Genomic DNA, 23400 nt, shown 5'->3' on the forward strand with positions numbered 1-23400 from the left:
ATAATTAAAATCTGATTTCCAAATGCTTTTCCTATTCTCTCAACTTTAAACACAGCTATATCATATAATTTAACCTCCAAATTTTTCAGATACGAATGATAATATACACAAACCACAGTTCTTTGAGAAGTACTCAATGTTAACTAAAAATGATGAAACTTGGAAAAATACTCAAGAACTAGATCTTCTGTGTATTTATACCATGCATAAAAGTAAACCAATGGGTGAACTTTACAGTATGTGAATTATCTCAATAAAGTGTTTATTTAAAAAAAGTGTATCAGTAACAACTGCTTTGGTTCAAATTAACAATTCCAAACTAAGAGGATCCTCTTTTATGTAAGAAAGGATTCCAGTGACAGAATAATTCCTGATGGTACTAATACAGACTATCTAAACCAAATATACTTTGAAATGGATTATAAACTAATGCGACCACTGATGCTTTAAAAAGTGTTTCTAAATTTAGAAGAAACATATTGTGAGTTTCTTCATCCTCATTAAAATGTCTTGAACAGCTATCTACATTAATATTGGGCACAGATAGACAACAGGAAAATTAACATTAGGAGAGATTACCATCAGGGTAATATTGCTGGTTCATGCCTTCTGGAGGACCTTGTCCACCATGACTGTATTGGTCCCCATAATAGTCTTCCTGGCCTGAGTACTGCTGTGGTGGGCCTGAAAAACCACAACCAGTCAAGAGGTAAATAATTTGTTCTCTAATCTGTTATTAAGAGAAATTACTTCTCACCTGTAGACTCCCCTCCCATGCACTGGCATTTGAGATACTTTTTAACTATTCTTAATTACACACACAGATACACAAACACACAGCAACATCATACAACCACATTTCACAAAAACTGTTATGACCATACATGCAGTATCTAACAAGATCAACTTAAAAGAACAAATACTAACTCCTTAAAAAGAGGTTCAAACTAGTAGAAAATTTTCTTTCTGGTATTAGAGTAGTTTGGAACAAAATAGGGTTTGTTTCTCATCTTATATTCAGTAACTTCTCAAAACTAAAATATTATCTTCTGCTATGTATTAGTGAGCTTTTGTTATCAAATTTTAGGATATTAACCTTTTTCCCAGAAAAAAATAGATAAAAGAAAGCTGTGTAACAGGAAGTTCCTATACACTATGTACCTACTATATCCACTAACTTTTAGAAAAAAATACGTAAAAATCATCATAAAAGTCAAGAAACAAAAAGCCTTGACTCTGCCTATATAAAGAGTTTATTAAAATAAAGCCTTTCAACTACTGTCATTTATAATAAGCAGGAAATTTCCCACATGTAATCTTACCCTGTTGAGGTGGTCTATAAGGAGGAATCTGTCTCTGACCCATCATATGATTGCCTTGGTTAACTTGACCCATCATTCCCATGGGAGGCTGCTGGCCTTGATAATGCTGCCCACCTCCCTGTGGCATATTGTATTGTTGTGAAGGAGGCTGCTGATGCATCATTGGACCTGAAAAGAGACAAAACATTATGCACACAATTTTTCTGTATATAATTTTAACAACTTAAGAGAAATGTAAAAACCTTTTATCATACAATCTCCAAAATATATATTATAATAAAAACTGACTTCAAGTAATAAAAACAAATCTTTCAATTGAAGTTTACATGCCGAATATAATCTGCAAACAAGGGAAAACAACTAACCCATTGTAGTTGATTTAAAATCTACTGGAGGAGTGTCCTAGTGACTTTTTCAAAATGCAAAGTGAATACAATATATGAAAATCTTGGATGTATGTATTTTTTTATTATATACTATATAATATTTATCCACACAATTCTCGGAAAAAGAGAATCTTTAAGGTATATAAGAAAATACACTAAAACAAAGTACACTTCACAGAATCACACAGCAAATCAGCAGTCAAACCAACGGAAAGAAATCTAATTTCTGAACACCCATTTTTCTCTCCCTTTTTCAATGCCCACTCATTTCATTATATAATGGTTGATAGTGAAACTACACATTTATAAATATACTTACATCAGTTAAATTTCATAAACTTTAATTTTAGGACAAAAATTTAAAAGGGTCTTCTTTCGCTTTTCCAACAGTAAGATTTATAAATGAAAAAAGCTTCCTGAAATCAAAGGACTGTAGTGCCCTCTTAGTAAGTTCTAACACACACTCAATCAAAAATACCTAGGTAGAAAACTTAATAAGCCACAGACTCAACTATCAGAACTATGGTTTCCAAAGCAAGCAATGCTGAAGTTGCCTACCATGGCTACAGAATCATAATGGAATAGTAAAATGTATCACATGAAATAATCAACAATGGCCATAAAGTTCTGTGTTGCCATCTAACAATGTAAAGAACTCCTCAGAGGTTCACGGGGTCAAGTTATGGTATGGAGAACTCACCATTCTACCATTATAACCGTTACTGTCTCAGAAGTAAGTATGAGTTATCCTCTAGTTTACTGCTTAAACAGCTATGTATTTCTCATTTACTGACTTACGGGACAATTTAACTACAAAAAGGATTAGAAGGCCGAGAAAACTTTCACAGGCAAAATTACACAGATGAGCCAAAAGTTCATTGTTTAAATAATTAAAAATAAAACATGCTCACCTCTTTTTAAAATTTTATTTATTCATTTGGGTGGGGAGGAAAGAGTTCACAAGCGAGCATGAATGAGGGGGGGAGGGGGCAGGAGAAGAAGAGGGAAAAGCAGACTCCCCACTTAGCAGGGAGCTGGATGAGGGCTCCATCTCAGGACCCTGAGATCATGATTTGAGCTGAAGGCAGACGCTTAACCAACTGAGCCACCCAGGCGCCCCTTTGACCACCTCTTTAAACATATTACTGGCCTATAAGAGCAGCAACAACACAAGCAGAAAGAATCTAACTTTCTTCCAATTTGAAGAACTGTACTGTCTATTTTATCAGAGCTCTTTTTCTATTTGCTTTCTTTTGGTCTTCTACTTCATTTCAAATTCATTTTTGCTTCTAATTTTATCCTAAATATAAAGCTTTCAAAGGTTACTCTAGGACTTGGGAGATCAAGCTCCTGGTTGGACCAGTGCTGAGCATGGAGCCTACTTAAAATTCTCTCTCTCCCCTCTTCCCACCCCAACTCGTGCACACACATGTGCACTTGCACTCTCTCATTCTAAATAAATAAATAAAACCAGTTTGAGTTTATAATTTTTAAAATATATTTTCCATATAATAAAGTATTGAATACTAGCATGTAAAATTTAATAGGCAGAATGATTAGACATTCCTATAATTCATTTTTAGTAGATAAAGGTTGTGCCTTGATTCTCTTCTCCAACACTGATTAAAGATCTCTTGTCTTACAGAAGATTAACTATAAAACTAATGCATATAATATGCACTGGAACCAAAATTTAAAGTAAAAGAGGAAGAAAGCAAAAACGTGATAGCTGGGGAAAATCCAAAAGGATACAATAACAAAAAAAATTCTAAGCTTTGCCCTAAAGAAGGAAAGTAATTCTAGCTTAAGCCCTAGACAGAAAAGACCATGCCACTTGTGCTTTATCTTTTGGGACTGTCAGCAGCTTCAACCCCAAAGAGCTCAATTACTACCCTTCTTTTATACTCTGTCACTTCCCTCCCTCTGAGGATCTTCAACATCATTCAGGATCAAGCCTAAAACCATAGAGAATGGAGAAGGACAGCATTACTAACACATGATGTTTTTCATCTTTTTCCTTGAAGCTTTACCCATTTAAAAAAAATTATGACTTCAACTCTGATTGTTTAAGAATAATATTATTTTCTTTACAACAATGAAATATGCTACACTGGCAAATGTCTATTATCCCTTGAGACAGTAATGGAAATGAGAGCTGAATCTCAAAAGGTTACCCCAAAATAAGTCCTAAAAATCTGTACTACAGAGGAAGATTACAAAATGAGTCTATTATAACCATTTTCTGCAAATAAGGAGATAATACATTACTGTATGGCTTAAAAGTTATTCATCATCTTTTACATAAATCATTTTGATGCTAAGATACACTACAAAGTGTGGTATTACATAAAGATCCTAATGTCTTAATTATCTACAATATGTTTTATAAAAGTGTTTTAAGAAGACATATAACAAATGTTCATCACAACATTATTTCCTTCCATTTTGAGTTTTATACCTAACAGATATTCTATGGAAACAATGTCCTATATTTTAAACTATGTAAAATATTCCCAAATCACCATGTTTTATATTATTGTAATTCTTTGCTCCAGTGAGATGGTTAATACTTAGTTGTATCTTAAGTTACTGGTCAAAAATATCTTGAGACACAACTAAAAAGAGAACATTAAGTTTTAATTAATCAGTGAAAAATTAAGGATTACATAATTTTTTAAAAATTCTGTACACATACACACATATATAATCACATTCTCAAACACAAACCAGTACACTAAAGCTCTAAAAATCATATCACTAATCTATGAATTTTTTAAAGAGATTTATTTATTTATTCATGAGAGAGAGAGAAAGAGAGAGGCAGAGACACAGGCAGAGGGAGAAGCAGACTCCCTGCAGGGAACTGGATGTGGGACTTGATCCAGATTCCAGAATCATGCCTGAGCCGAAGGCAGACACTCAACCCCTGAGCCACCCAGGTGTCCCTGAATTATTTTAAATAAAGGTTAAAAATGACAGCTAACAGTTAATGAGAACTTACTAAAGACCAAATACTAAGCTAAGAGCTTTCTATTATTTATTCTCCCAAATCCTATAAAACAGGTAATACTATCATCAACTTAACTTTACAGGTAATAAAATTTAAGGTTTATATGCATTAAGAATCTTAATTCTTAAGTGTCGCACACTTAGTAAATGATGACAACTTTACAACCATGCTCTTAACCAGTATGTGTATCTCTTCTCTGAAGTTAAATCATACTTCTCCCATGTAATATCTCCCAGGATAACAGTTCTATGTAACGTTACCTACAATATACTATAAGTAATATATATGTGTGTATATATACATATATACATACCCTATATATATATGCACACACTATATATACACATATATACACACTATAATAGTGATAATAATGCTATTATATGAATATAATATGTACTAATATAATACACTATAAAAATTCTAAAATGCAAGAAAAATTTCTTCACCCCACCTATATCTATAAGAATTAGACTGTGAAACTGCCTAAGTAATACTCTCCAAGCCTAATTTCCAATTCATATTTCACTATTTATTACTCATTTTATTTACTACTGTTCCTTAACCTTTTAATCTCAAACTACACCATTTTTAGCTCTCATTTGAAGGTATTACTAATAGTTTATTTGCAAGAAAAACAATTCCTCTATTCTAGCAAACTCAATTTGCTAACTTACCATTATCTATTAAATAGCCATTTAAAATGAATAGGACTTTTTATAACCTAAAATGTACATCTGTTCTCATCAAGAGTTTTCAATAGTTCATAATAAGGCATTTAGATACAATATCAAGGATAAAAGAACAGCCAAGTAACTAAGAAAATCCCAGAAACCTAGTAAAGTCACTGTAACCAATGCAAACTTAGCTGAGTTTCCTAGCAGCCAATGAAAAAAACAGAAGCACGATAGATTCCAGTTACTAAAAAGGACAGTTCATCTAGAAATACAAACTTTTAGATACATTTTCATGAAAATATTAAAAAGTATTAAAACATACTAGTACCAATAACTTTTGTTGTTTGTTTAGTAACACAAACCATTCTTATATGTATATGTAGTTTCTTATATTAACCGTTTCTTAAAGCTGTGATTTTCAACCTTGGGTGATTCTGTCCCCCAGAAGACATTTCAGCAAATCTGGAGACATTTTTAGCGGGTCACAATTGATATGAGTGGTGGTGATACTGCCACCTAGTGGGTACTGGACAGATATACTGCCAAACATCTCAAAACGCACAGGGCAGGCCCTCACAACAAATTATGCAGCTCAAAATGTCAAGTGTTGAGTCAAGAAATCCTGGATCCTCAAGAGCGTAATTTTAAATCACAAGCATCTCTACAAACTAGTCTAGGAATTATATTATGAATTTAACTTTCTGAAAAGGGATGTATTATTGCTTAATAAACCCAAAAAACAAAAGACTGGGTAATTTCTTAGTTATACCTCTTACATAGTTTAAACTATACTATATTAGAAAATTAATTCATAACAAAGACATTCCTAAATATCTATCATAGTCAACTGAAAGAACTCCAAAAGCCTCAGTAGAAAGCTATGGAGATGGACTGCATTAGAACATTACGTTCGTGTCACTAAGCAGGAAAGCTGCAAACTTACAAACCATCTGGCAATGAAGAGATTATCATGCCCAGAATTATTGAGAGAAAGGATTGTAAATAAGCAGGACTTAGCATATTTGTTAAAATTTAATTTCTAAAATTACTCCTAGAAATTCTGGTTTAGCCGGTATAGGATGGGGCACACAAATCTTTTTTAACAATTTCCTCAGATGATTCTGATCCACATAGTCTCAGGACCACACGATGAAATAAAGATCTAAGAGAAAGAATAATCAATCATCCACTTATATAAAAGAAGCCGGACTGTGGTTCATATAAAATGTTTAAATTGGAATAGGACTGCATCTCATAGAGTACTTAAAGATGTTAGCTATAAAATGAATCCTAGGGGGTTTGTGTTATAAATATATCAAAATTCATCAAATGATACATTTAAGACCTACACATGTCATTGTATGTAAATGTTACCTAAAGAAAAAAATGTTTTAAAAAATAAAATTTTTAAATGTTAAGCCTTAACGATACGCAGACTAAAGTGTTTATGGTTTGAATATACTAATATCTGCAAATTACTTTGAATGCATTCTAAAAAATATGATGCACTGATTAGTGCATTAACAGATTATAGATTACTAGATTAACAGACAGATAATAAACAAATTTAGTAAAATACTAACTGTAGAATGAAGGAGGCAACTATACAGGTACAATCCTTCAAGTTTCATGTATGTTTGAAAATTACATATTAAGTACTGGGGAAAAAATTAAAAATTAATCTTAGAAGAATATATATAGAACTCTCAAAACCCAACAGTAAAAACCCAAACAATCCAACTAGAAAATGGGCAAAAGACATGAAAAGACATTTCACTGAAGAGGATATACAGATGGCAAATAACCACACAAAAAGATGTTCAGCAGCCACTAGGGAAATGCAAATTAACACCACAGTGATTTATCACTATACATTTTTAGAACAGCTAAGATTAAACAAAATGACAATATCAAATGTTGACAAGGATTTGGAGAAAGCAGATCTCTCATATACTGCTGGTGAAAACGTAAAATGGCACAGATACTTTAGTAATCTATTTGGCAGTTTCAACATATACTTAATATGTGATCCATCAACTGCACTCCTGGTATTTATCCCCAAAAAATGAAAATTAAAAAAATTTAAAACAAATGGTTGGGCACCTGGGTGGCTGGGCATCCACCTCTTGAATTCAGCTCAGGTCATGATTTCAGGATCCCTGTGTCAGGCTCCCCACTCAGTGCAGAGTTAGCTTCTCTTTCCCTCTCCCTTTCACCCCTTCACTCACACACATTCTCTCTCACTCTAAAACAAAGTAAATCTTTAAAAAAAACTTAAAAAAAAAAGAAAAAAGGAGGCATCAGGCTAACTCAGTGGAGCATTCTACTCTTGATCTTGCTATCATGACTTTGAGCCCCACATCGGGTAGAGAGTTTACTTAAAAAACAAAACAAAATGAAAACAAAAAAAGGAAAACTTATCCAAATAAAAACACGAAACTGTACACAATTGTTCATAGCACTTTTACTTAAAAAGGCCAAAAACTGGAAACTAAAATGTCCCCCAATTGGTGAATGGTTAAACAAACTGTGGTATATCCATACCTTGGAAGTCTAATTCTGCAATACAAAGGAACAACTGATACATGCAACAACTTGAAACAAATATTATGTGGAGTAAAACAAGTCAATCTCAAAAGGTCTCCTACTGTATAATTCTATTTATAACATTCTGAAAATGACAAAATTATAAAAACGAAGGAGTTAACAGTGGTTTTGAGGGATTACAGATGGCTGGGGGAAAGAGACACATAGCATCTCTCTGTATTACCTTTGTAACTTCTTGTAAACCTGTAATTATTTCAACATAAAAAGGTTTTAAAAACGTATTGTGGGGAGCCTGGGTGGTTCAGTCAGTTAAGCATCCAACTCACGATTTTGGCTCAGGTCATGATTCCACGGTGGTGGAATCAAGCCCTGCATCCGGCTCCATGCCAAGCAGGAAGTCTACAGGAGAATTCTCCCTCTCTCTCTGTGCCCCTCCCCCTGCTTGTCTGTGCTCTCTCTTATACTCTCTTTCTCTGTCTCTCAAATAAATTAATCTTTCAAAATAAAGTATCTTAATGAAACTTAGTTTATAATCTATTGAAGAAACTCATCTGGATTTAGTTCTCTACACCCAAAAGGTTTTTGGTAAAACTGATGATCATCTATTTTATCTGACAGTGACAGTTCTTTCTTCGGTTCATTCCTAGAATGACAGTTGATGGATGACAAAGCATAGAGAATACTAGTTTTCTAATTTGTTATGGCATGAGGAAATGTAGCTAATCAGTCAACAAACAGGATAGAGTAGTGAACAAGACACAGTTCCTGACTTCACAGAACTTAGAGTTTAGGGGAAAATAATTAAATGGATATTACAAATAATTATGTAATTACAAGTACTCAAACTTCTGCTACAAAGAGCCTAAGAACAGCCTACTTACTATACCTATGTAGACTGTAGCTTGTCTGTAGAGTAACTTAAAACTTGTAGAGTAAGACAAGTAAGAAAGGGTGATTTTTATTTTATGCTTTATTCTAAATTTTCCAGATATTTCATAATATGTTATTTTTATAATCTGAAAACTGTCATCATTGGGGAAAAAATTACAACCTTGAAAAGCTCATTCAATACAGCAATGATCAATTTATAAACAAAATATCTAATCCTAACTATAATGACTGTATATACCTAAAGCTGTAGCAGAAACCTGCAATATTAGCAATATTACATAGATTTGCCAATTTTACAGAGAGAGGAGTATACACACAATTCTCATTCAAATCGACTAGAAGTCAAACCCATTTCCATGAAATAAAATATTTGAAATAATTTCTTCATTTGTAAACTTTCTATGTTGTACTTGAAAGGAGAAAAATAGTATTATAATATTTTTTCATATTGAAGATTTACTGTATTTATTAAATTGGGGATTCCTATAGCTCCTGAACCCGAGTGAGGGCTTCTGGTCATGCCCAGAAGGACTCCATATTACAGACTAAGATTAGTAATTTGGACAATCAATCAGATCTACACAGTGGAGCGCCACTATAAACTCTGAGCATGGAGGCTCAGGGGAACTCCCCTGGTTGGCCACATTCTATGCGTATTGTTTGTTACACACTGGGACCAGGAGAGCATCCTGACTCCCATGGACAGAGAAACTCCACATATGGTGCCTCTTCTGTACTTTTCCCTATGCACTTTTCCCCTTGGCTAACATGAATCTCTATCCTTTCACCATAATAAATCATAACTGTGGGATCAACAATTTTCAGTGAGTTCTGTGAGCTATATTCAATGAATTACTGACCCTGAAAGTGCTTTTGGGAATCTCAGAACTTGCGATTGATACCAGAAATAAGGGCAGTCTTAGGAACCATTCCCCAAAACTCTGTAGTTGGCTAAATTCTTGGAGTTAGTAACTTTTCTATAGCTTGGCCAACTGTCATCTTCCTTTCTAAGTATGGATCAGCTTCCAGCATTTTATCCTTTGTACTTTCAATGTTATGAAATGTCTCCAAAAATTTCAATATGAAGTATTTTGCTGGCCTTAAGTTTTTCTCTGGGACAATTTTTTTTTTTTTTTTTAAGATTTCATTTATTTATTCACGAGCGACACAGAGAGAGAGGCAGAGACACAGGCAGAGGGAGAAGCAGGCTCCCTGCAGGAGCCTGATGTGGGACTCGATCCCAGGAATCCAGGATCACACCCTGAGCGCGAGGCGGGTGCCAAACTGCTGAGCCACCCAGGCATCCCTCTCTGGGACATCTTTGTTCTTTTCATCACAACCTGTTTTCTCATGTTATGTCAGTGAGTTCACCTTCACTAAGTACCTGCAAGTACACATCTAGAGTCTCTCAAATGGCAGCAGTGTCAACATTCCCAGTCAGCAATTTCTTCTCTAACTCTATTTACAAAGGATTTGGATTTCATTTTTAGCAGTATTACTTCTCATTTCCCTGCTACACTTTTAACTTTTGTAAAATACCACATAGGTTGATAACTGGGAGCCAAGGAAGCAACACAATTACATACTCTGCTATATGCCCATAAAATGATAGATATAGTGACCAATCACTGACAGCATCTAAAAGTAGCATGAGAGGGGAATCCCTGGGTGGCTCAGCAGTTTAGCGCCTACCTGTGGTTCAGGGCATGATCCTGGAGGGATATGGTTTTGTTAAAAGGGAGTATGGTTTTGTTAAATAAATCATGTTAGATCCACATAATGAATGCTATTTTTAAAATGAGGTAGATCTGTAAAGACTGAAAACAAAGAGGCACAAGGAAATAAATATACTACTACAATATGCATGCACAAGTAAGTGCCAGGCTTTTCTCAAGCACATCTGCTTGTTACAGCTTTTACCATGCAAAAATCTACTGCATAATAAGATGATAAATATAACACTCCTGCCTATAATATATACTCTTCACCCTTTATATTTGCATTAAAAAGGTACTGAAAGAAAGAATTCCCACTATTCCAACATCAAGCCTCCAGATCAGACCGTTACCTGATATGTAAATCAAAACTTACTACTTAAATGTACCAGGACTTTAACACTATTCAGACAAAACTAAAACCAGAAATGAAGTTGACATGCTTAAAAGAGACAACTGATAAACTTATCTCAATTTTTTTGTTATATAAAAATTAAAGTTTTTTATTCTGGCCAATTTCATATAAACTATGCAAACAATTACTGAATCAAGGTTTTTATATTTATCATTTTACTTTACTTATTAAGTAATTTAGTCAAAGGTGTCATATACAAATAATCTACAGGGCCAAGATCTGGATCCAACTCTGAAGAATTATATACATGGAACTTGTGAAATACATGTTTTAACATAAATACAGTAATTTGTGAAAACTCCTTACATTCAAATATATAATTAGTAAAATGATGTTAAATGAGAAAAGCTATAATCATTAATGCCTAGGAATAGAAAATATATTGATTCTATCAAATGTAACTGTTGGGTCATTTTCATAAAGCCCTGATATTCTAATATGACTTTTAGCTCTAATGAATATATCTGTTGCTTTACTAAAGAAATATATTTAAGGTAGTAACTCTGTCTTTCCAGGTTATTATATGACACTGGGTTTAATTCCTATTCATTGAAGAAACAGATTTTGTCTCCTCTCAGGCATTGTTCTAGGCACTAGAACAAAATAGTATGAATACAGATAAAATTTCTTTCTTTTTTTTTTTTGATAATCCGAATGAATTCAAGTATTTGAATTCTAGTGAAGTTTATGCTATATATAGGAGCAAACAGATCCAATTATTTAAGAAAATGGTCATTCACTTTGAACAAGTCTTAAAGTTCAAAGTGATAATCCCTGAACTTTTATCTGAAAAGTAGTGAAAAGAACACAAAGTTTAAGTTGGATGAACTATTTACAACATTTTGCCAACAGTATAAGAAACAATTCCTAAACCTTTCATGGAAGCAGTAGACTCTCTAAGAAAATATAGAGTAGATCCTCTAAGAGTACATAGAGAAAATGACCAACAGTTATTTATTTTATGTTAGAGAGGGGGTCTGGGGAGTGGGGGTAGAATCTCAAGCAGACTCCCCGCTGAGCAGAGAGCCTAAGAACAGAAAACTTTATTTACTTATTTATTTATTTTTTAAATAAGTTTTTTTTTTTTTTAATTTATTTATTCAGAGAGAGAGAGAGAGACTGAGAGGCAGAGACACAGGCAGAGGGAGAAGCGGGCTCCATGCAGGGAGCCTGACACGGGACTCGATCCTGGGTCTCCAGGATCAGACCCCGGGCTGCAGGCGGCGCTAAACCGCTGCGCCACCAGGGGTGCCCAGAACAGAAAACTTTAAATGCAAAACATGTAGCTTATTTTTAAAGCTACCTAAGAAAACAAATTTTTTAAAGATTTATTTTAAAAAATAAAAAATAAATAAAATAAAAAATAAAAATAAATAAAAATTTATTTGAGAGAGATAGAAAATGCACAAAAGGGAGAAAGGCAGAGAGAAACACAAGTGAACTCTGAGCTGAGTGCAGAGCCCAAGGGGGCATTGGGGGAGGGGGGTGGAGGCGGCTCCTGGATCTCATGACCCTGAAATTGGACCTGAGCCAAAACTGACAGTCAGATGCGTAAACGCTCAACCAACTGGGCCACCCAGCCCCCCCCCCCAAAGAAAATGTTTTATATGAAATGAATATTAAAACTTTAAATAAAACTCATAATCAAATTTTTTTTCATCCAATAGATAAAATAACTTTACAAGGAACTTCTAGGATTAAAAAAAGTAGATATTGCTATAACCTCAAATATCTTTCTTTTGTGCAATTGTAATTTTTTAGTGTTCTTTGTATGTGAAATATCAAAATTTAACTGCAAAGTTATTTGTCCTGAAGATATTTTTTAAATATTGAGAAGTTCCTCACTAATTTCCATCCTATTCTTTTTTGAAAAGTAACTTTTATTTCTTTAAATCAGATCTCTACATAGAAAGTAAAGTATAGAGAAAAGGACTATTAAGAAATTCACAGATTGGGACACCTGGGTGGCTCAGTGGTTGAGCATCTACCTTCGGCTCAGGGTGTGATCCCAGAGTCCAGGATCAAGTTCCACATCAGGTTCCTTGCAGGGAGCCTGTTTCTCCCTCTATATCTCTGCCTCTCTCTCTGTGTCTCTCATGAATAAATAAATAAAATCTTAAAAAAAAAATTCACAGATTACACAAAGCAAAAAGCACTGACTACTATAGTAAAAAGAAAAACTGTACATTAATAATACAAATACAAAATACGACATTTTAAAAAAGAATAGTTGGTTCCTAAGTTTAGAACAAATAATTCTTATAAACACCTCAATTACTTTCTCCAAAAAGTTACTACTTTCTACATACATATTGCTGCATGCACTATTTTTTTGTTCTTCAGATCTTATAATGTCATATCAACCCATTCTACAGCAACATCCATTCTTGTGCAAACTCTACCCTTTTTTAAATTATATTTTCTAAGCAGGGTGCCATCATTACTGTAGTTACTGTGAAATCTACCAATTTTCTTGCTCTCTCTCCTGTTAACCAAATTGTATAGAGAAACATTTGGACTCCCTTCTGACCTGGCAATGAATGGATCTTGCTGTTATTTTGAACCTTTAATTGGCCTAATTTAAAAAAAAATGAAATTTCATCATGGGCACTAAACAAATTTGAGGAAAAAAAATGGAGAAAGCGTCAGTTTTGTGAGGCTACCCTGACAACTTATTCTACTGTCTCTCTTTGTTTTCAGTGTATCTCATCAAAATTATAAAAATTCTGTATTAATCTTTAAATATTAAAATATATTATTTCACCATAAATAATTATCAACAGGTTAACCTTAACTTCCTTTATCTGGGTGTGCTTTGGTGATTTGTTTTTCAAAGTCAAAATCTAGAAAATTTTATTGCATTAACCTCACATTTTGTAACTGAAATAGCTGTAGGCTGGCAATATGCCAAATATTTTAAAGGGCAATTAGTAGAACAGAGCGCCACTTACTGGTTTTTTGTTATTATTTACAAGAATACTTAAAAAAAGAAACATGATAATAATTTCATTCTCTGAGAATGGTAGTAAACTTTAATAGACTTATAATAGAAGAATACAGCAGCATTTCCACTCAACACTCTAATAAACAAATTATGTTAAAATTACTTCTTAATGCTAAAATACAACATCAGAAAACATTCATAAAAATTTAGGGAAATTCATATAAATATATCCTTAATAAGTAAAATAAACTACAGAATAAAGGTTTTTTATGGTGTTGTACTTGTAAAGATAAAATTATTTTCTCAACTTTCTAGCTCTAAACCAAATGCTTGTGGTTATTCATTTATTAGCTTGAAATAAAATTTTTTAAAATCAAAATCCAAGAATCTCAAATAAACCGTCCAAAAGATGTAAAGATAAAATAATCTTTAAAGGCTTAATTAGGCAAATTAACTTCTAAGTGTAAAAAAAAATTATTTTAAACTAGTTTCAAACTCAATGTTCCTTTTTTATGGATATGGTTGTTACTTCAAACTGTATCTTCATGAATCAGCTACAAACTTGAAACAAAGGTTTTATTTTCAAAGGATAGCATTCTGTCAAGAATGACATAATGGGCTGGGGCACCTGGGGGGCTCAGTTGGTTAAGTGTTTGCCTTTGGCTCAAGTCATGATCCCAGAGTTCTGGGATCCACCCCCAAGTCCAGCTCCCTACTGACTGGGGAGTCTGCTTGCCCCTCCCCCGCCCACAACCACATTCTCTCATATAAATAAATATTTTGAGACACCTGGGTGGCTCAGCGGTTGAGCGTCTGCCTTTGGCCCAGGGTTTGCTCCTGGAGTCCCGGGATCGAGTCACACGTCGGACTCCCTGCATGGAGCCTGCTTCTCCCTCTATGTCTTCTGCTTTCTCTCTCTCTCTCTCTCTCCGTGTCTCTCATGAATAAATAAATAAAATCTTTAAAAATAAATAAATAAAATGAATGACATCAGGGACACCTGGGTGGGTCAGTTGGTTAAGCGTCTTACTTCAGCACTAGTCATGATCTCAGGGTCCTGGGATAAAGTCCTGCATTAAGCCCCAGTTGGAGCCCCATGCATGGGGCTCCGTGCTTAGCGGGGAGTCTGCTTGTCCCTCTGCCCCTTCTCCTGCTCATGTTCTCTCTCAAATAAATAAAATCTTTAATAATAATTTTTAAAAACCTTTAAAACAAAGAATGACATCAAGTTTATTTACCTTGGTTTGGTTGCATGTTCATATTTGGTCTGGGGCCATAGCTTCCTATTGGTTGCCCTTGACTCATTGTCATCTGATTCTGTACTGGCATGCTCTGTGATGATGGCACAGAATGGTTGTAACCTCCCATGGATCCATGGCTACTTGAAGGCATGTTCATGGAACTGTTTGTCATATTCAGTTGATTGGGTCCAGGTCCCTGAATAGGCATATGGTTAGGCCCTTTGAAGAAAAGTGGTCAGAATCAAATAAGAAAGTTAAACAAATGGTCTATTAAAAACTTTAAAAAGCTTTTAATTTTTTGCATACCATAATAGTAATACCAAACAATAACTTGAGTATTTAATCAATAGCAAACAAAGTAAATGCTTTACATGAATGATAGCAAATATTGTGAGGTAGATGCTATTCCCATTTTACAGATTAAGAAACCGATGCTTTTATAAGCCAGCAACATTCTAAAAGAGAAAAGCAATGATGAAAAAAACATATAAAATCTGGAGTAATTAAAAGTAGGTAGTATTAGCACATAAATGAATTAACAGATCAATGGACCCAGAGGAGAGTCTAAAAACACACCCAAATTTCTAATTTTGTAAAATATAATAGTGGTAAAATTAAACATCCGTAGGCAAAACAAAGACAATTCAATAGTGTGACCAGTGAGTAGTCATCTGGAAAATGGCCTACCACATTCCTTCTACCAATAGTTCCAGATGAATAAAAAAATTCAGCATTACGGGATCCCTGGGTGGCGCAGCAGTTTGGCGCCTGCCTTTGGCCCAGGATGTGATCCTGGAGACCCGGGATCGAATCCCACGTCGGGCTCCCAGTGCATGGAGCCTGCTTCTCCCTCTGCCTATGTCTCTGCCTCTCTCTCTCTCTCTCTCTGTGTGACTATCATAAATTAAAAAAAAAAAAAATTAAGCATTACAAAAGAAAAAAGAAAAAAAAAACCTTTACAAGAGATTTTAAAAAGGAGAACTTTCAAAATAATCTTGAAGCAAAAGGGCCTTCTATTCTATGCCAGAATACCCAGAGCCATAAAAGACTGATAAACTAAACTACATAAAAATAAAAAATTTCAATATGACCAAATCAGACCAAACTAAACAAAATAATAAAAAGAAAAACTGGGGAAAAATTATTAACAAGACCTATCACAGATAGAACTAATGGCTTAGTGTATAAAGTAAGTAAAAGACCACCAGCAATAAAAGAAATGGCAAATGACACAAATAATCAGTTCACACAAAAACTACCAAAGGGACATAAACATGAGAGGACTGCTTGTTTCAGCTTCACTTACAATAAAAAGGCCAATTAAAACTATGAGACTCTTTTTTCATCTTTCAGATTTCAAAGACCTGAAGTTTTGATCTACGACAAAAAGTAATTTCATACATTGTTGAGGTATATAAATATATAAATAAGGACTATTTTTAAGTAGAGCAATTTAGCCATAATAATACCATATTTTAAAAGGCCTATACCTTTAACCCAGCCAACCGCAGTTCTATAAATATACAGGTCTTTGTGCACACATAGGCATAAACGCTAAACTGCATATGCATGTTTATTTACTCATTTACTTATTTACCTTTATTTTAAGGCATATTCACAGAAGCATAATTTTTAATACCAGAAGACTGGAGATAATCTGTATTTCCTTCTAAGGGAATTGTTCAAATAAGTTAGGGGCATCAACAAAAAAAGAATGAATACAGCCAAAAGCACGAGGCAGCTCTTCATGTACTGAATGGTCTCCAAAATACATCACTATATACTCATGGTCTCTAAGATATATCTTCAAGAGGGAAAAATTCTACATATAATACTACAAAATGTATGCTACCAATTATTTTTTAAAAGAATAAGACAAAAGAAAAAGTGTTATGCATATGTTCTGGATACTGAGAATATCTCTTGAAGGATAACTAGACACCAACGACTCTCTGGAACAAAGTATGTGGAGGAGATGGCTTTGGTACCTTTTGACTTTGGTACCGAAGATTTTTTAGTACTATTTTTTAAATCAGCTAAATGTTTATAAAAAAGAACCTGAAACTAAGGCCATTTGACCAAGATCAAGGAGCACAGAAGTAGCTCTACAACTTAGATTATAAAGTATTGAAAAACAAAACTAAAATAGGAAATTAAAAGCCTAGATACAAATTTGCGCTTATAAAAACACTGGCTAAGCTCTAATGAGGAGCTCATTAAATAAAGGAAACATAAGTAACTGGACTTCAATTTTTCCTACATGTAACTAGAATTCTTTATAAGAAAGTTGTTTTGGAAGCTCTATAGTATTCTAGACAATGTAGGTCATAACCAGTTGAAAATCTCTAGTTTATAAAGGATATAACTATTCCAGATGGCCTTATACAAAAACCCAAATGTCATGTTAACAATAATTACATTGCTGCTCAAGTGCTCCTTTGGCCTTAATCTTGAATGTTACATGGAGAAGTTACGTTAAAATTCTAATTAACAGTACTACCATAAAAAAATACAAAACGCCTAACTTGCTAATGTGCATTAGCACCCTTCCAGTTCTAAAAACAAGAGGTCCTGATGAGGTAAATGTGAATTCAGCAAGAAGCGTCTTCCTGACTACAACCTAATAAGTAGTTACGACTTTATTCCTACTCCCACACAGGGTGCATGTTGTGGGGGCCACAGATTGTGATAGGCCTCAGCAAGAAATAGAAGGCTGCCACCGAAACGGCACCACCCTCCTACATGATCAATCACACATCAATCTTCTATAAACCAGGCTACCTGGCTCCTTTTGCCCTGTGTTCTCCTTTACATCATTTACTGTACCCATTGTCCCCGGACACCAATGCTATCAACCAACACAATCAGCTATGACAAGAATATCCTAAGGATGCTAATTACTAATTTTAGAAATGAATTGCTTTATTTTAATTTACTTTCATAAAAAAATTATTTCATTATTGCTATTTGTATAATATTCTATTTTTGTTAATGAAAATAGCCTCTGTCCTATTTTTTTTTTTAAGATTTTTATTTATTTATTTATTCATTCGAGACACAGAGAGGGAGAGAGAAAGGCAGAGACACAGGCAGAGGGAGAAGCAGGTTCCATTGCAGGAGCCCAACGTGGGGACTCGATCCTGGATCTCCAGGATCAGGCCCTGGGCTGAAAGCAGCACTAAACCGCTGAGCCACCTGGGCTGTCTTTAGAAAATAAAACTATTCTCAAATTAAATGCAGAAAAACAACCAAAATTTATGGGTATGGGTTGTAGCTATCACAAAAACAAAATAGTTTAAAGATACTTTTCAGTTTAAAAGTTCAAACCAGCAAAAAGTAACTAATTAAGCATTCATTTGCCTGGAAACTATTCTAGGTGGCTCCAAACTTAAAAGAGGATGAATAGTAAAGGGAATATCTCACTATATAAAACATCTGACATTTTTTTTCTTCTTTTAACTCTGCTTTAATGTCAACTTGCATATTTATAATATACTGTAAACATATGTATTCATAAAAATCTACTCTCAGCTTCATTAGTATCAATGAGGAAATACTAAACACACTAGCACTTACCAGATTTTCTTTCTTTTCCCCCTGTTTTTTCCAGCAATGTTGTTTCTGAGACCAGTAAATTTTTTAAATGCAAAACCCAAGGAAATGTTATCATACCCCTATAATCTATAAAGAGATTTTAATTCTTAAGTCATGGCACAATGCCTTTTTTTCCAAAAAGCTTCTAAAGCCAGCTGTATTGCATAGTTTCAGACAGACTAAATTTAGCCAGTTCTGTTCATCAGAGGAATGCTGTGTGTCAGCTACATCAAAGCCCAAGGGCAGCCTGATAAACACTGAATACAGGTCACGTAGCTCTGTAGCTAACAAACTCTAAGAGAGCTTGTACTCGGGGGCATTCAAAGCAGTTTTGTCATCAACAATCTAGTATCCCTTGAGCCCCCATGTCGTTTCAGTTGCTAAGCAACTCCGGTGTTAATGTCTTAGAGGAGAAAAACTTACCAGGCATCTGGCCGTTCATCTGGTTCTGCATGTGTGGTGCAGGAGGACCCCCACCTACCATTCCATCTGAAGGCATGTTGTGAGAGCGTGGAGGTGGGGGAGGGCCGCTCTGATTCATCCCTCCAGGACCCATAGGCATATTCTGTGTGGGTGGCTGAAAGAAGACAGTTTAGTAAAACAAGAGAAACAGTTAGGCTAATATATTAAAGATGCATATAACAGTTGCCTGTATTATTAAACTGAATAGAAACAAAAATACAAAAGCATTTCAACTTATTCTAATGCATTTTAATCATGGACTAATTATTTACATCAAATTTAATACGCCCCCAAAACTTATCTTAGTATGAAGAAATCATCTGACAACCTCAGACCAAAAGAACACCACAACTAAAGTATATTTGATTTTACAAAATCTCAATAGTGAAAATAATTTTTTTAACATTTTATACAAAAATTCACATTTATTTATATATAACGTGTCTATACACATATTTTAATGTGTCTATTGTTATTTATGTTTTTAAAACTTAGATCTCTTTTCATTATTTATATTTAAATATGTTTACTATTAATGATGTATATTATATCTGAAAAGATGCAATAACAAAAAACTATAAAAGGATCAGAAGCTCCAAAATGTGATATACAATGTACTACTGTTCGAGAGGAAATAAAGCAATTTTGGCAAGGGAATGTTTTAAACCATGAAGACTCAGTTCAGTCCAACGTTTTTGTGCCGACGACTCCTATAGATGGGAAACATTACTGATGGCCTCCAAGGGTACAGAGACAGCTGCCTCAAAAGGATGCCTTTGGCAAATTTCCTAATGAAAGTGTGAAGAAAATCACTGACTAACCTTGAGAGTTCACAAAAGGGCGAAAGGAAAAACACAGATAGAAGGTGGTCTGCAACACCTGGCTCTTCTTAGGGATATTTTGGTGAAGAAAGCAAATGGTTAGTTCTTTCCAATCCTCATTTTTAAGCCTACAAGAGAAGGAGCTATATTCTTTACACATCTATTTCTGCCTTCTCTATTTCTCCTTATTCTAAAAACCTAACGTCCACTCTTATCATTTTAGTCATTATCTTCCTCCCACATTTTTACATGGCTAGTTACTTACCACTTCTGTACTATCAAGATTTTGTGAACACAGTCCTCTCTAGCCCCCTTAACAGATAAACACTGTCTTATAGCCATCACATGCAAATATTCAAATCTCCAACCATTTAATAATCATTAACATTGATACAAATAACCTAACTACTCTAATAGTTCCCATTTAAAATTCATATTTTTGGGGCGCCTGGGTGGCTCAGTTGGTTAAGTGCCTGCCTTCAGCTCACATCATGATCCCGGGATCCTGGAATTGAGCCCCACATCAGGCTCCCTGCTCAGCAGAGAATCTGCTTCTCCCTCTGACCCTCCTCCTTCTTGTGCTCGCTCTTTCAAATAAATAAAATCTTTAAAATTAACCAATTAATTAATTAAAATTCACAGTCTTAGCACATCTGGGTGGCTCAGTCAGTTAAGTGTCTGCCTTTACCTCAGGTCTTGATCCCAAAGTCCTGAGATCAAGTACTGGATTAGGCTCTCGGCTCAGCAGTGAGTCTGTTTCTACCCCTCCCTTTGCTCCTCCTCCCACTCATGTTCATGAGCTTGTACCCTCTCTCTAATAATAAAATCTTAAAAATAAATAAATAAATAAATAAATAAATAAATAAATAAATAAAATTCATGGTCTTGGTTTCTTCACTACTAAACTCAGAAAATAATTGTTCTTTATTAAATACTTCAATTCTCATTTTATTTTTTTAAGATCTTATTTATTTATTTGAGAGAGCAAGAGCACAAGCAGGGGCAGCAGCAGAGGGAGAGGGAGAAGCAGGCTCCTGACCAAGCAGAGCCCGATGTGGCACTCGATCTCAGGACCCTGAGACCATGACCTGAGCCAAAGGCAAGACACCTAACCAACTGAGCACTCAGGCACACCTTCAATTATCATTTTAAATTCTTCACCCACTTTGGATTCTTTAAACTCTTCATGACTTCCTTCAGTTTTGTTTTTTCTTTAAATTGCCAAATATCAACTCAGTGTCATGTATCTTACTTGGAAATGATCTTTTACTGTGCTACAAACATAGCTGACTTTGACCCTCTCGTTTGAAAATAAAAATCCCTCTTTTTATATTCTCGTCCAAATTTTCTGCTGAAAATTTACGTTCTCACTGTCAAAAGATACCAGTTTTTTCATTTTCTTGTGATGCATTTAATGAACATCAGTATTCATGGCTCCCATCATGAGAGTAGCTTGTATCAAACTAACCTTCCTGCTAATAAAAGTAATAAAATCTAGACAATGTAAAAACTGTTTGAAGACACTGAAGAGCAATATACAGAGAGAAACAAGGAAAGGCTACAACTCTTGAAAGAAGGGAAGCACAGAAGATCAGCTCCATAAGCACCTTTGCTTTTTCCTTGACTTTGTTGTGTAACAGGAAAATAGAGTCCAAGCAGAGGTGGCAGCCCAAATCGATTAAGAAGAAGAGTTCTGGGCTATCAGAAAGCTAAAAACTAAAGAATAAAGTCCCAGAGTGAAAGAATCATAAAAAGGATGAAAATTCAAAAAAAAAAAAAAAAAAAGAAAGAAAGAAAAGAAAAAAAAAACTAGCATAAATAGCAGTTAGGAGGCTAAAGAGCTGAGTGGACTATTTCAACTTCTGCCCAGTGCTAGAGCAGTATAGACTGGAGTATAACCTCTATGAAGTTAGAAAGGCCTTCATAAGCAACTCAAGCTCTCTGTTGAGACTTCAAAAAGGCCCTCCTTAAATTAAAGTCGAAATGGAAATCTATCAGCCCTAACAAATTTTATAGTTGGCACTCAGTACTCAAGGTAATCTAGCACTTCACCTTCCAAAGGAAAACTTAACTCACTGGAGGAAAATAACACCGAATACAGCCCCTACAATTGTTCAATGAAGAATTACAAGGCATTCTAAAAAAGAAGAAATGGCCAACCCTCATTAGGAAGACTATAATAATTTAAAAAAAGAAAAAAATTACAGAAAGTAACAAAGATTGGCAAGAATGTGGAGAAAATGAAACTCTCCTACATGCTGGCAGGATTGTAAGGGGTACAGCCACTGTGGAAAACAATTTGGCAGTTCCTCAGAAAGTTAAACATAGAGTTACCATATGACAGAGCAATTCCACTTCTGGTACAGACCCAAGAGAACTGAAGACATGTGTTCACACAAAACTTGCACACAAATGTTCACAGTAGTATTATTCATCATAGTCAAAAAATAGTAAAAAATTTCAAATGTCCATCAACTGATGGCTAAGTAAAAATATCCATACAACAGAACATTATTCAGCCACAAAATGAAATGAAGTACTGATACATACTACAACACAGATGAATCTTGAAAACACTACGCTAGGTTAAAGAAATCAGAATCGAGGATCCCTGGGTGGCTCAGCGGTTTAGTGCCTGCCTTTGGCCCAGGGCGTGATCCTGGGGTCCGGGGATTGAGTCCCACGTCGGGCTCCCAGCATGGAGCCTGCTTCTCCCTCCTCCTGTGTCTCTGCCTCTCTCTCTCTCTATGTCTATCATAAATAAATAAATAAATAAATAAATAAATAAATAAATAAATAAATAAATCTTTTTTAAAAAGTACTTTAAAAAAAAGAAATCAGACTCAAAAGGCCACACATCATATAATTCCATTTATATGAAATATCCAGAAGACATAAATCCAGAGACAATGAATATAAACTAATCAGATGTTGCCAGGGGGTGAGTAGACGAAAAACTGGGACTGAGTGTCAATAATTATGAGATCTCTTTTTGAGTTGACAGAAATGTTTTGGAATAGTGGTGATGGTCACATAACACAGTGACTTTACTAAAAACCACTGAATTGTATACTTTAAAAGGTTAATATGGTGAATTTCATGTTATGTGAATTTTTTCTCAAATTTAGAAAAAATGGATGAATAACAAAGAGAACATAGAAAAAGACATATAGGTTATTCATAGTTTGGAACTATCTGAGGAACCTTAAAATAACTGATACATTCAAAAGCAAAAAAAAAAAAAAAGGATAGGATAGATGGACAATTTTAGCAAAATCCTAGAATTCTTGAAAGAGTAAAATGGAAATTCCAGAACTGGAATATATAGTCAATAAAATTAAGAACTCACTAATTTACAAACAGTAAAACAGAAGA

General features: G+C 34.5%; 2 protein-coding genes across 7 annotated transcripts in view; one reads left to right on the forward strand and one right to left on the reverse strand.

Moving 5' to 3' along the window:
- Nucleotides 1-23400, reverse strand: part of SS18 (SS18 subunit of BAF chromatin remodeling complex) — an 80744-nt gene that overhangs the window by 23648 nt on the left and 33696 nt on the right. For 5 of the 6 annotated variants that reach the window (XM_072829090.1, XM_072829095.1, XM_072829092.1 and 2 more), the window contains 4 exons: nucleotides 19166-19319; nucleotides 15146-15367; nucleotides 1323-1490; nucleotides 580-684 (listed from right to left, as the gene is read on the reverse strand). In XM_072829090.1, coding sequence (XP_072685191.1) covers nucleotides 580-684; nucleotides 1323-1490; nucleotides 15146-15367; nucleotides 19166-19319 — 649 coding nt within the window. Of the gene's footprint in view, nucleotides 1-579; nucleotides 685-1322; nucleotides 1491-15145; nucleotides 15368-19165; nucleotides 19320-22575; nucleotides 22777-23400 lie in introns of all 6 variants that reach the window. The other variant, XM_072829094.1, reaches the window with a different exon arrangement.
- The window catches only part of PSMA8 (proteasome 20S subunit alpha 8), a 123261-nt gene that overhangs the window by 7947 nt on the left and 91914 nt on the right, over nucleotides 1-23400 (forward strand). The gene's annotated exons all lie outside the window — the stretch shown is intronic.

Source organism: Canis lupus, chromosome 6 (genome assembly GCF_048164855.1).
Source record: "Canis lupus baileyi chromosome 6, mCanLup2.hap1, whole genome shotgun sequence".
NCBI lineage: Eukaryota > Metazoa > Chordata > Mammalia > Carnivora > Canidae > Canis > Canis lupus.